This window comes from Ornithodoros turicata, chromosome 1 (assembly GCF_037126465.1).
Source record: "Ornithodoros turicata isolate Travis chromosome 1, ASM3712646v1, whole genome shotgun sequence".
NCBI classification, from domain to species: Eukaryota; Metazoa; Arthropoda; class Arachnida; order Ixodida; family Argasidae; genus Ornithodoros; species Ornithodoros turicata.
In genome coordinates this window covers 97,167,234-97,181,473 of record NC_088201.1, presented here as the reverse complement: position 1 = coordinate 97,181,473, position 14,240 = coordinate 97,167,234, and the positions used below count along the sequence as shown (strand labels likewise).

Below are 14,240 nucleotides of genomic sequence, written 5' to 3'. Positions count from 1 at the left end.
GTCGTGCCCGTTTGTGTAGGGCATAATACAGTCGCGGTCTCCTCGAACGGGTGAAGTATCACATCGCTAAGCTAGGATTTGATAACACTCGATGGGCTAAACTGGCTAAGTCGAAACGTACGCTGCAATTGAATAAGGGGATGTTATGATTAGGACACAATTTCTTTGTTGTCTTTCCCCCCCCCCCCCCACAAAAAAAAAACTTTCTTACTCGGCTCATCTGTACACAATTCATTTTCCTATCACTATACATTTTCCACGCATGACCCTTTGACTGAACAACGTACGATTGAGCGCAACCGATCCATACTGCAACCATAGAATTGTAACTGATGAATGTCGCCTTCGCAGAAGGTACTTTTAGCTGCTCGATAACGCCACGAGAATGTTTCTTTGCGGGCGCCGAGGGCAGGACGTGTCATAAGATAACGATAACGCCCTGGGGTGCCTCACAAAGCCCCGGGCCACTCATTTCTTGATATGTTGGTTCCGTCACAGATTCTCCTTTCTCACTCTTCAGCCAACCAAATTTTCAGTACCTCCGAAACACATCTGTCCCGGCGCTTCAAGACAGGAGCCGCAGCATGAAGTTTTACTTGGTGCTAATTCTCACCGTCGGTTTGGCCTCAGGTAATTGTTCAAATGTACTATCGTGCTCTTTGCAATATCTTACGTCAAGAACAAAAGTGATACTGAAGAAAGTGGCGTCACCAGGAGGTTCATTGACATGAAGTAAAATATACGCAAAGGGATGCGCAGCATTCGTCTTGTCCACTTTGTACCACTATGTGTCCAACCTTAATTGGGGACCATGTTGGCTTCACCAATATAAGATTAGATAAGAACCGGTTTAACCTGGGTTATGGTGAACTGGAACTAGGTGGCTGCCCAATGATCGCATGCAGCTCCAGTGCCCTAAGCTACCTTGTGCAAACATATGCAGACGTACTGTGGCGGCAGTACCCCTAGCCTTATAGTGTACAAGTTGACTGCGTGATGGCACGCACAAGCCATCAACTCACCCCTCAGTACTTTATACTTTTCGTACCACACTAGAACTCGGTGATACGATCACGGATGATATGACTTTCGGGATACGAATTATTTTCCGGTCCGGGCTGGAATTCGTATTCTTCCCACGTTTTAGAGTTTGGGGTAATATGAACGCTTTATCTTGCCTTTACGGGTGGCACGAACCAGCCGAGGAGGCGACAGACGACGTACCCCCGTAAAGTGCGAGAGCGCCCAGGCAGCACGCAATATTGGATCCATACTGGCTAGGCATTGGCGATATGGGTGCAATATGGGACCGGTTTAGCCAGAATTTTCCCCACATTGGTTCAAGCTTCGCAGCATGGGCCCCATATTGCCACGTTTGAGGCAGCAGTGGCGAAAACGTCAACAATACGGGCCCATATTGCCAAATTTTAACCAATATGGGGAAAATGTCGGCAATAAGGGCCTCATATTGCCCAAGCACACCCCATATTGACTGAAAACTTCATAGAAGGAGAACACTGGCTTAGATAACAAAGAGTAACAAAGGTTTTGGGTGTTTCGACATCTATACCGACGTCATCATCAGCAAAAGAAAACACTGCGCGCGAGCCCTTAGATCTTATAACAGTCTGGCAGTGGCCCCTTGTGGTTGTTGCAGGAATTCTTTTCATGATGTATGTGCCATGACCCAAGAAATCCGCCGCCGCCTCCAGCGCCGCAAATCCGAACAGAGAGCCCTGCTGAACTTTCTGAAGGCAGTGGACCCTCACGGTCGGTTGTAGTGCATGAAACTGTAGAACCAGACGTGTGAGCCTTCCCCTGCCCCTACCCCATTCCCACCCCTTTTCATCCCTTCCCCGAGCAACGTGCCTCCAACCTAGGCAGGCAGACCGCTCGAATCCCCACGTCAACCCCCCCCCCCCCACACACACACACACCAAGAAATCTTCTCACTCCCCATACGTGTTCACGTGCCAATGTAGTGGCATTGTCAAAGTTGAAAGTGTGCTGATTTTTTATTGCATGCTCCACGAGTTCTGTGCGACGATTGTCAGCTGTCGGTTTCTTTATCTGAGCCTCGTGTTCTTTCAGCCGTGTGGCCAGCTTTCTTCCCGTTTCACCCACGTAACATGTATCACGATCGTTAGAATCTATCCGGTAGACAATACCCGATTGATACAGATGGGTCACATAGTCCTTGGGGCGGGAAAGCAACGTGCGCAAATTGTGTATGTGTGAAACTGTGTAAAACTGGTGCATTCACACTAGGTGTGAATGCAATGAAAATGCCCAGTGGCCTCAGTATCCTCTGCACAGATTCAGAAGGTCCACGTGCATAAGGGACGCAAATAAAATTGTCACATTTGTTTACAAATGTACCTGTCACACTCGCCATTGACGTCGCGACAAGCAGCCATTTGAGCGATGTTTCCTCGCCTGAGAGTAGTGCCCTTTCTGTGTCTGAAATAGTGTCACTCCTTTGGTTTTGTCTCAAAGAAACGTATTTCAAATTTGACAACCAGTTTTAAAAACAAATAGAAGGTTGCCCGATGGGGAGCTCTGTTTTTGTTCCAAATTGCAAATCTAGTTATGGAATTCATCGAAGATAAAGTGTTTAATTCCAACAACATCTCTGTAAAGTTTTACAAGCGTTATGTTGACGACACGTTTGTTGTTCTAAAACGTGATGATGTTGCTTCATTCCAATCATCTCTAAACAATGTCCACCCTAACATACAGTTTACGATGCAGAAAGAAGGCAACTGTCAGCTTCCTTTCGTTGACGTGTTGGTAACCGGTAATGACTCAGGGATTGTTTGCACCTTGGTTGACCGCAAACCCTGTGACACTGGTTCAGTGTTACATTTTCATTCCTATCATGCACCACAATATAAAAGGGCGGCGGTCAAATCACTTTTTAATCGCATATACACGATATCTACTAGGTACCAAGCGTAGAAACCTGAACAGCTTTGACATCTGACATTCTCTCAAGAAACCCTTATCCCGATCGTTCCGTTTTTGACGCAGTGTCTAAATCCACTTTTAATAACGACAAACGGCCACCCGTGACAATTTTATTTGCATCCCTTATTTACGTGGACTTTCTTAATCTGTGCGGAGGATACTGAGGGGCGGGGGGGGGGGGGGGGCACTTGGCATTTACACTGCATTCAAACCTAGTGAGACTTTACGGCATTAAAATGGGTACTACCACTTTTAGAGAAAAATCTGCCACCGAAGTGGGTCATGCTGTAATCATTCGGTTTCAGTTTACATATTTTGTCAGGGCTGGTCGCGGTGAAGCGCACAAGGACGTAATGCATTGGTGTAAGGACATAATGCTGTGGTATATAAGGGAGTGGAAGAGCGTCCTTTTGCGTTTCACCGCGACCAGCCGCGACGAAAATGTGTAAACCGAAACCAATTAATTACTGCAACAAATGACCCGCTTCGCTAGCAAATTTTCCCTAAACGGTGTCCACTGAAGGTCCCAAAACGGGTAGTACCCATTTTAATGCCGACAACACCCTGCTTTAAAAGTTACGTTTTTTACGAAACTCATTAGAATTTTTATTTAAATAATGAGCGCCTCCCACTCATTCACCCGGTACGCAGCTTGTAGGTGGTATCGAACAGATACTTGTAAATAAGAAAGTTCGTCGACTGGTGCACCCGTTCGCCAATTATTTAGCCCGGGGATTGAACTGTAGAACCCGGTATATCCAACAGGGGGGGGGGGGGGCTCCCCGCAGAAGAGCGGCAATATCTAGCAATATCTAGCAATCCCACTGTAACATTTACCCAACTGGCACACCTGCTGCAAACAGGCGTCCATCTTGCTTGGCCATGTCAACCGGTCAAGGTAGCGGAATAAAATGAACCGAATCAGAGCGCGTGGTCATTTGAGCGAAATTGCGCGTCTTTCAGCTAATGCGCATGCGCGTCACTCGGATCGGTCGTTTCATTCGAGTGACAATGGAAGCGGCAGGTAAAGTAAGAAATACAATGTTTGCTAGAAATGGATGTCTGTTGTGTAACGCTAGGTGCCTTGAAGTTACTGCAGAGGCAGTGAAAGTGGCTCACGTGTATGTCTGTCACCGTCACGAAACTGTCTAGGAGCGGGTTGGAAAACTTCGGGTCATATCCTCGTGCAATCGCAATGAAGGCTTTTGAGGGATGAGAGGGAGGGTGAAGAGCAGGCCTCGATCCTTGAGCAAGACAGGCACTGCACCTGTTCTTTGTTTTTAGGGCGAGGCAATGTTGTTTTTGAAACGCGTTGCAAAGTGGGTCAATTAGGAGGAAGTGAGAACTGATATTCCGAGGCTGGAACAACATAGAAAGGACAAATACTTAGCTTGGGAATACTTAGTTTAGGAAAGCTTAGCTCAATTGGTAGAGCCCTGGACCGGCAATCCAGAAGATGTGGGCTCGAGTCCTACAGCTGGCTAACCTTTTCAGTGACTTCTTCTTTCGTCAATTAAGAGGTCTGCTGAAACAAAAAGATTAAAAAAAAACGACAGAAATAGTACCACTGTTGCTGGTGGATATTATACCGGATAATGCTTTGTTATTACATGGGCTCATCGCTGGTGTTATCACCGAAAAGTTTGCGCAGTATGGCATACGAATAGAGGCAGCCCATATGGGGCTGATATTGGCCAACATGGCAGCTCACATTGGTCCGATTATCGACCAATATTGGTGTGCTGCTTGGGCGCTGCTCCTTCGTTTGAGGAGTGTGGGAAATCCTCACCACGAACTCCCTTCAACCGTCAAATCACTAATTACCTAAAAATTGTTAATTAACTTTTTATTTATAAAAGCTACGAAGTTGTCCCAGTGACAACATCTGTTCCTTTCGGTGACCTGATATCGTAGTCGTTTTCAGAACAAAAATCCGTTCGGTAGATCGTTCGCAAAAAAATCGTGAAAGAACACCTTTTTTTTTCTTTTATTTTCTTCATTGCGCATCTTCCGAGACGCGTCTTATGTAAACCGAAACCAATTAATTATTCGAAAAATCACTAAGTGTCGATGCGTTTTTTTTTGTTTTTTTTCCTGGAATACTTTTCGCTGAAGGTACCGATACGTACAACAGAGGTTCCGTAAGCGTACGAAGTAAAAGTTAAAAGTTAGCATGTTTATTTAATTAGTGAACATATCCAAATGAGCCGCACACCACTCAGTTCATGGTCGATGTCCCAAGGATCTCTTCGAAAAAGAAGTTTCTTCGATGGCGCCACCTGTTCACGAATCATTCAGTCGGGGGATTTTCGTCAAACACCCTGTATATTATTTCACATTGATCTTGACCTTGAGATTATGCGCATTTAAGACATAATTTAATGCTCGTAGCGCATTTGTGCATTTAATAATTTTTCCATCAGAATGCTCGAAGCAGAAGACGATTTCCCTGCAGCGATAATATGTTGTCCGAGAAATCCGTGGATCCCAACCTCAAACTGTTCCGTCTGCTTCCTGCAGTATGCCGTTGGCATACTGCACCAAAGTTTAGGTCTCACAGGAATTAAGCGTTAATGTTGTTGCTTAACACCTGCTTCCCCTCTTCCAGCCACACGACGGCTTCCCTTACAAAGCGTTTGACTGCACGAAAATCTACGTTTAATACACCTTTTTTCGGGAGTATGACCTCCTCAGTAAGAGTTTACCCGTGAGAGATCGCCTCTGTAATGTAACATCTAGAGAGAGAAAATATAATGTACCTTTTTCCTGAAGATGTCAGACGCTGTCAACGATGAATGGCTTTAAGGTTAATAGCCCGTGTACCACTACCAAGCAAGTGTGCAAAGGGCGCTAATAAGCATGTTGTCCTACACTGACTCCAGGATAATATTATTGTTCATTTTGTCTGGCTCATATACCAACAGTGTAACGTATGCAAGGTGAGGAAATAACTGGGTGTTTCTGTCAATTGTTGTTCTTATTGTAGTTAGCCATTTTTGTTGTTCTAAGTGATCTAGAGTAGCCGGCCCTCGTACTGAGCGCTTCTTTCTCAATTTTTTCTCCTTTCTTTCAACACAACTCATTCAACATGGCCTCGTTCGGCAACGCTACTCCGCTACTGCACAAAGTAGCCAATAGCGACGCTACTAGTAGCGCCGCTATGTACAGCAGTGATACGCGTCATCATTCCGCAAGCGGGCTTCACCTACCGCCTGTGTGCTTGAGGAGAAACTGGCTTTACGACACCGTCGCGTGGCTCGGGGGTGGAAAGCACGTTCTGGGCCTTTTGAATAATCTCGCGAATTTCGTCAGCATTGGCCAAAAACGAAGATACAAAGGCGCTACGACCAAACTCTTTCACTCAAAGTAATGGAAAATTAAAAGAATACAAAGTGAAAAGTCACTCTCTATTTTCTTGCCTCAATTTTTATTTTGGTTTATTTCTTTTGATACGAATTTCGCATGATACATTTTCTTCCGCTATCCCATGAGATTCTTATCGTTTAGATTACACTGTAATTGATTTTAAACACTTCTAGAAACTGAACCGTGGTGAACTTCTACGTTCGCCGTGGACAAAGTGCCACGGATTGACGGATAGGTGTCACGTGCTACTGAAGTACCGCGTAATAGCATAGGGTAGCACCACGTGATACCAGCCTGTTGCTACTCGCCTGCTTCTTGGAGAGGAGGACCGAAGCGAGCCCATCATGTAATGCCGCCACGGACAAAGGCTTTGTCTTCCACCGTTCCCTATTCGCAGAATGCGAAAATGTTCATTTGTCACAGTGACTTATGAGGCGCACTAGTCAAGACTGCGAAGGCTAATATGAGAGCAGTAAGGTCATTATTGCGTGATCTCCAGGTGATAACGCGAACTCATTTATTTTTCTAGGCCAGTTCAACCGACTTTGCAACAAACCAAGCGATGAAGGAGAATGTGACGTACAAGGGAGAGAAGAGAGGTTCTTTTCTCTTCCCGGTACAAAGTACTGCCAAGGAGCATGGGTGTGTCCTTCGGGAGCGGATTATTATACCACGCTGTCGGACTGCCGCGAGGCATGCTGTAAGTATTTGTGACCGTATTACGTCAGAAGTGAGAGAATATGTAAAACGTATTCGTTACCGTGATATTCCATTTGTAGAAACTCATATTAAGTTTTTGGTTCTTGCGCGCCCTCAGTGAGACGTTGCGCAACTGAAAAGAAGGGAGTAATGCCCCATATTTCAGTTTAAATTTTTAAATGTAAATATTTCTTATCTGTGGGAAGAAGAACAAAACAAAAACAAAGAACACCAGGCTTGACAACAGCTGTTCCACCGTGTGCATTGTGCAGGCGTTACAAGAGTGACACATTGGCATTCGTATAGAATATGTATGCAAAGACTGGTTGACCACTGAACAAAAACTTTAACCAAATGCCACAGTACAGTACAAAACTGACTACATAATTAGACTTCTGCCGAATGAGGATAACACTATGATAACATTAACCCATATTTACAAAATTAAGGGTTCCTTTTTAGTGATTAGTGATGGGTAAATGTGTCGTTCAGTATATTGGTTAAATAGCGACGACCAAGTATATTTTGATGACTGTCTGCCGTCATTTGTTCGGCAAAGATGTACGTGCCGTACTTGTTTTCGAAGACCCATCTGTTGTTGTTGTTGTTGTCCGAAGCGGATAGTCATACCTTTCTTTTGCAAATACTTTATGACTGCTGGGTCTCTGTTTTGTTCAGTTTTAGATGTATCGCATTACCCTTCACATTTGTATGGACCTGACCTGGCCATATTAGTTTCTCTAGTTTTAGAACGAGTGGTAGTGTGTCACAACAACAAAAATTTTTCTAGGTGGTAGGGATACACAGGTTAAGTCATCTAAAAAAGTCACTCACCAAAAAAGGACACTTTTAATCAGATATTTGCACATAGTTTTCATGTTAGCGTGTCAGTACTCCAATCAGATGCCTCTGCCATATATCGCCTTAAATAAATAGATTCACTTAAGAAACTTGAGGTGGGGGAGGGTATGGTAGCACTTTTGGGAGAGTTGTTGGGGAAGTCCCTACTTTCCGTACGGTGCCACACCCTAGGCCGGTTACTGTCTAACCGTTTCTGTCGTCCGTGTTTCTCACGGAGCCAAAACGGACTCACTGGAACGTAGGGGGCTCAATTGCCCATAGGTTCTATCACCGCACCACACGGACGAAAAAACGTTTGTGTGAGATGGGCATTACACGCTAGCAGTAGCAGATGTCGCAACCACAATCTTATGTGGAAGTGTGTCTACTGATCGTTATTCCCCTAAATCCAGATTGAAACTTATTGTTTCACACCATTTTCACTATGTGGAGTGACACCACCACCTTCTTCGTGTGTACAGAGCGTTTGGAATGCCTGTCGGTTCTATTTTGCATGCAGTAAGCGAGAGTGCTCCACGACCCAATTCCAACATGGAACAGTACTGCTTGCGTGCACCACCTGCAGTAGAATGCAAAGGACTTTCAACGGAGACGATGGCCTTCTATGACGCTGAAAGTGGTAAATGCAAAGAAGTCACGGGGTGTCTGTGGACCGACAACGGCTTCGAGGACGATACAACCTGTTCCTTCGTTTGTAGTAAGTACACCTGTGGTCAACTTAAGAGCAATACAAAATGTAGTTTTCAAGCGCAACAAAGTGATTCCTCCGAATAAACTATAGTGCAGTCAAACCAGGTGCTGCATATAGAGGACTGCTACATAGATCTGGTGTTGCTGCGCCACTTTTCACGACGTAGACTGATGCGTCTAGGTACTGCAGTCACTAACAACCTGTGTATAGGGGGACTTAGCGAAAAGATAGCTATGAGAGTCACTGTTAGACAAAAAGGTATAAATAAGGTATAATAATGTGCTCTTGTACCTCTTTTATACTTTCTGCTTCAGATATATACCTTTGGAGGGTACACAAGAGGTACAAATACCCTATTGATACCTCCAACCCTTCTCAAGGGTATCAAAGAGGTATAAAGGAGAGCTAACGTACCATATTTGTACCTCACCACCACGTGTTTATATCCGGTACCAGGGTTAGATCACCAGGCTATGCCTTCCACGGCATAGATGAGGCTGCTTATTCCCTCTGTGTCTTTATACCTATATGGTTTTTTATACCTTTACTTCCGCAACGTGTTGTATCACACGGTTATTATTTTTTCAGCAGATGGTATTAGCTAAGTTAAACGGATATTTAATTAAGAAACACAGACATCAGTACAGTACTATATGAATCCACATGGTTAGTTTATGGCTGCATAATATACGTAGTGCTGGAATGTTGAATCTAGATGTCTTCACCCTAAAGTTTGCGTACCAGACGAAGGCTGCTCCACAGTTTGTCAAGTCGCCACCGGTATATCAGTATTTGTTGCTCTGCAAATGTCTATCTCGCGATACACATAATACATCGTCATACATACTTGATGACTGCGCAGACCGATCTTGCTCCTTGAAAATTTTCTTTAGTTTTTAACACCATATTTTCTTTTCTTTTTACATGGGGAGTAATGTGCATGAGCTTTGCCTTCTAATTCTCAACCATATGCGTTTGCGTGTGTATGTGAAAAAGTTTTCTTCCCTCCAAAGTTGATTTTTCTAGTTCCCTCCTCTAAAAATTACTATGCCTAGGTGTGATTTAATACCATGATGGTACTCGTGCAAACCCTCATAGGGGTATAGAGCTGTACCCCTAAAGGCATGGCATATAGCCCTTTGTTGAGGACCATTTTTTATACCTGTAAGCGGGGTATAAAATAATACCTAAGAAGGGCTAAGTTATTGAGCAGGCGATCTATACCTCTAAAGGGATAGATTTTTCTGTGAGTGAGCATAGGTGCAGTTTTTACGGTTGAATTTTTCGGCCAGGTGGACATCCTCTAGGAGTGAGTATGGCAAGATTCGGCGGTGGATATTTCTACGCACGTGTTCGTTTCCGGATTAAAAAAAAAAGAAGAAAAGGAAACTTTCAACGAGGACTGTCTCCCCTTCAGCTATCCCACATTTGCTTGCAGTCCCGTAACTAAAGGGATAATTAATTTAACGTAATTAACCATGCAACACTACCGTCTTCGAGAGCATGTGCGCCTCCCCTTGCTTGAAATCCCCTAACTAAAGAGTTAAGTAGTGAATTTTAGGTAATCAGTCGTACAGTACTTAAATACTCTCTTGGAGGGGATGTGCGCCTGTCTCAACTGCGAAAACGATATCTCTGCTGCTCTCATAGCTTTTTATCAGAATACGCAAAGGGTAAAAACACAAGCTGTGCATGACAAGAGTTTTCTTCAATATTTTGGGACGTGTAGAAAAACAATTCTCGTTCCACAATGGGTCATCGACGGTGATCTTTATAGCGTGAAGCCAAAGACAGCCAGCGGGACGCCCTACACATATACCACTTTCCTTTTTGCAGTTTCATATGACACTTTTCGCGTTCTTGGTGTTTTCTTGCTTTTGTATTTTTTTTTTCGCAAAACAGTAAATTTCACGCTGTTTATTCCCTCAATGTCTTCCCAACAGCGCCATAACGAAGATCACTTGGGAGCGGCATGGACAACCTCATTCCCTGATGTGTGGAGCAACAACTTCAGCTTCTACTACACCCGTGTCACACGCTCTTACTGTACATTGCAGTATATTAAAAATCCGAACAACCAATGAAATCGATTATCTTACTTATTATATGCGATCACCAACGTCACTCGATGTCCTGGATCTTTCCTGATGCTCAGCAGACATAATTCGCTACATGTCGTGCGCTACCGATGTCGACACCCGAGGTAGCGACCACTTTCCTATCTATATTTCGGACGAAAGGCTGCTTCCGTCAACCACTACTGGACTGGTCCCTCTTCACGAATTTGGCACTCTTTCGTGCTGGCCTCCGAACATCTGTGCACACCGGCATGTCCTCAGAGGCACTCTCGCAAGGCATTCGTTCCGCCATGCAGGACGCAGTAGTCATGTCTAAACGGGTCACCGGTCACGTCGTTCATTCTCCCGCAATTGACCATCTCAGAACATTACGTCGCCGAGCCGAGAGAACGGCTCGCCGAACTGGGCAATTTCCTGACATCGTGACGTACCGCCGGATGAAAGCTAAAGCAACACGAGAACTTAAGAAAGCGGAAGCGTTGGCGTAAGTTTTGTCATCACCTCTCACCATTTGACCCCGCCACAAAGATCTGGAGGACAATTCGAGCTCTGAAGGATGCGCCCCAACAAAAGAATCCTCTCGCCGCATTGGCTATCGTTAAGGGTGTAGACGAAACCACGCTCGCGACAGATTTCTCCGTCGTCCTAACGACACCAGCGGCTGCCTCAACGTCTCTAGTACACCACAGTTTCGTCCAGAGCCCGCAGACAGAAATCCACCAAGACTGGACCCGTCCACCGGCGGTTATGGAGCGCGACCTTACTCTCATTGAGCTGCAGACTGCGTTGAAACTTGTGAATGTGCGATCGGCCCCGGACCAGATGAAATCACTTACGCCGCACTGCGAAACCTTGACGAGCCGTCACTGCTAGCTCTCCTTCATGTTTATAATACGTCTAGGCGACAGGAATCCGTACCATCTACTTGGAAGGAGGCTTTAGTTGTTCCAATCCTGAAATCAGGCAAACCCCCAAATGCCCTATCCTCCTTTCGCCCCGTGAGACTGACAAGCTGTATGGGGAAACTGATGGAGAGAATGGTTTTGCATCGCCTCGACTGGTGACTCGAAACACAAGGTGCGTTTCCTCAGGAAATGGCTGGATTTCGCCGCCACCGAAGCTCTATGGATCCAGTTCTCGATCTGGTCTCTACCGTCCAACATGCTCGTGCTAATCAGCGGATCGTTGTATCGGTCTTCCTGAACATTAAGCGCGCCTATCATACCGTCTCGCACATCTGTGTCCTCCACGGGTTGCGGTCTTTTGGAGTATCTGGTCGACTTTTCAGCTAGCTTCACGATTTGCTTACAGACCGAACTGTCGTTGTCCGCACATCCCACGGCCAAAGCCCCAAGCACCCTGTTCATCAAGGCATACCCCAAGGAAGCATTCTCAGTCCTACACTTTTTAATGTGGTCATGGCAGGACTGAAATCGATAGTTCCATGCAAGGTCGCATTCTCCGTGTATGCCGATGACGTTGCCCTTTGGACTGTAGGCAAGTCACGACCAGCCATTCAGCGCCGTTTACAACAAGCCTTAAACAACGTTCATCTCTACCTTACGCGACTTGGAATGGACCTTTCGCCCGAAAAGTGCGTCGAGCTCCCTTTCACCCACAAGGCTAAGTGTAATTTCCCTCTTTGGGTTGGTGCACGGAAGCTCGAGCCTGTGCGTTCCCATCGCTTCCTTGGCGTGGTCCTGGACTCCCACCTGCGCTGGGTTCGCCACATTAAGCACCTTGAAGCCAAAGTGCAGCGATGGCTTCCTGCCGTTCAACACCTCTCTAGCTTCGGCTGGGGCTGTGATCAACGCTCCCTCTGAGCCGTTCACGCGGCTTTGGTGAGGGTGACAGTGCTTTACAGCCTTCCAGTCTTGCATTGGGTTTCTACAACATCGTTCAATACCCTTCGGTCCCTGTTCGCCCGAAGCCTTCGTCGCTGCCTTTGCGTTACAAGAATGGTTGAAACACGGCAAGTCCTAGCTGAAGCTGGAGAACTCCCGGTGGAGGTCCTCCGTGAGCGGGAAACGGCTCGACACTTCCTACGTTTGCGTGCGAATGTTCCCCGTCACAATTCCGCATGCCACGAAACACCTCTCGTCAAGATGCTGCAGTAATCCACCGAATGCGCCTCGATGTGGCCTTTACAGCTCAGTGGCGTTACCGCTTGAGGCAAGTTGACTCTCCCACCTGCTGCCACTGTGGTGCTCTTGAGGATCTGGAGCACATTCTTCTTCATTGCCCTCACTACGAACCTTCCCGAACCACACTCTCCGAGTCTCTTCGTCAGCTGGACTCTCGCCCTTTCTCCCTCTCGAAATTGCTTGGTGCCTGGCCCAATCCAGCCCAGCAACGCTCTGTGCTCAAAGCTCTTCTGACATTTCTGGACACCATCGGACTTCGATCGTTATTGTGAAGGGGCTCGTTATTTTATTCCCCCCATTCCATCCAGCAATGAGGTAGAGTATCGCCTGTGGCGATGAAACTCCCCACTCTCCAAGGTCGAAAATAAAGTTGTTGTTGTTGTTCCCCGTCACACACTCCTCAGGAAAATTCGATACCGTCCCGAAAGTGATTTCCATCGCGTGGCACAGAGGACACGCCACGCTCTCACCGGCTTCACACCTAGGACTGTCAGACCGCCGAACGCCCCCTGGTCTCTGCCTGTGTCACCCACCTTCCCACGACTTCCTGACCTCGAGGTCCGCAGAGCTCAGGTTCCCACTCAAGTCCTTCGAGCCGATTTTTATGCTCTCGTCGACGCAAAGTTTTCCACCTCTACCGCCGCGTACACCGATGGCGCATCTCGAAATGGCAAGTCCGCGTCAGCATTTGTCATCCCCGACGAAGGCTTAGCTCAAGGACCTCGCCTTTGGCATTGTACGTCATCCACAGCTACGGAACTCTACGCCATACTTTTCTTTTTGCAGCACTTCGTTCCATTCGCACCCCGGAATTGGGTGGTCTTTACTGACTCAGCATCTGCGCTGCAAGCAATTGAAAATTCTGGCATCCGAGGCTCCTCCGCCCCGTTGGTTATGGATGCGTTAACCGCTTACAAACTTGTCTACGAAGCAGGACATAGGCTCGCTCTCCAATGGGTTCCCGCCCATTGCGGTGTCGAAAGCAATGAACTGGCGGACAGCACCGCCGAAGCAGCTCTCTCGTCTGGGACACGGACGCCTATTGCACTGCTGAGAGGCGATCGGCGGTCCTTCCTTCGAAGCCTTGCGACTCCTCTGGCTACCCGCCAACGGACCGCCGACGTACTATCCCCCGCCTTGCTGAGCAGAGTTGACCCAGCGCTCGCTTTCCGCATGCCAGGACATATCTCTCGTCAAGACGCCGGATTTGTTCATCGAATGCGCCTCGACGTGGCCTTCACAGCACAGTGGCGCTACCGCTTGCGACAAGTTAACTGTCCCCACTGCAGTCACTGCGGTGCTGTTGAAGATCTCGAGCACATTCTTCTCCATTGCCCCCCACACTACCACCCTTCCCGCTCTGTACTCTCCGCCTCCCTCAACGAGCTCGACTCCCGTCCCCTCTCCCTCACCAAATTGCTTGTCCTCTGGCCG

General features: G+C 46.8%; 1 protein-coding gene across 1 annotated transcript; it reads left to right on the top strand.

The window, feature by feature from the left end:
• The first annotated feature begins 466 nt into the window (after window positions 1-466).
• LOC135378489 (monobin-like) lies at window positions 467-10,670 on the top strand. Its single transcript, XM_064611543.1, has 4 exons — window positions 467-630; window positions 6,863-7,033; window positions 8,393-8,590; window positions 10,528-10,670. Exons 1-4 carry the CDS (start codon window positions 585-587, stop codon window positions 10,533-10,535), a joined length of 423 nt encoding a protein of 140 aa, XP_064467613.1. The 5' UTR covers window positions 467-584; the 3' UTR covers window positions 10,536-10,670.
• Window positions 10,671-14,240: the final 3,570 nt, after the last annotated feature.

Coding starts and splice junctions, on each gene's coding strand:
- LOC135378489 (XM_064611543.1), top strand. CDS start 585: ATGAAGTTTTACTTGGTGCTAATTCTCACCGTCGGTTTGGCCTCAG. Junction 631..6,862: donor CACCGTCGGTTTGGCCTCAG/GTAATTGTTCAA, acceptor TTATTTTTCTAG/GCCAGTTCAACCGACTTTGC. Junction 7,034..8,392: donor GGACTGCCGCGAGGCATGCT/GTAAGTATTTGT, acceptor TTTTGCATGCAG/TAAGCGAGAGTGCTCCACGA.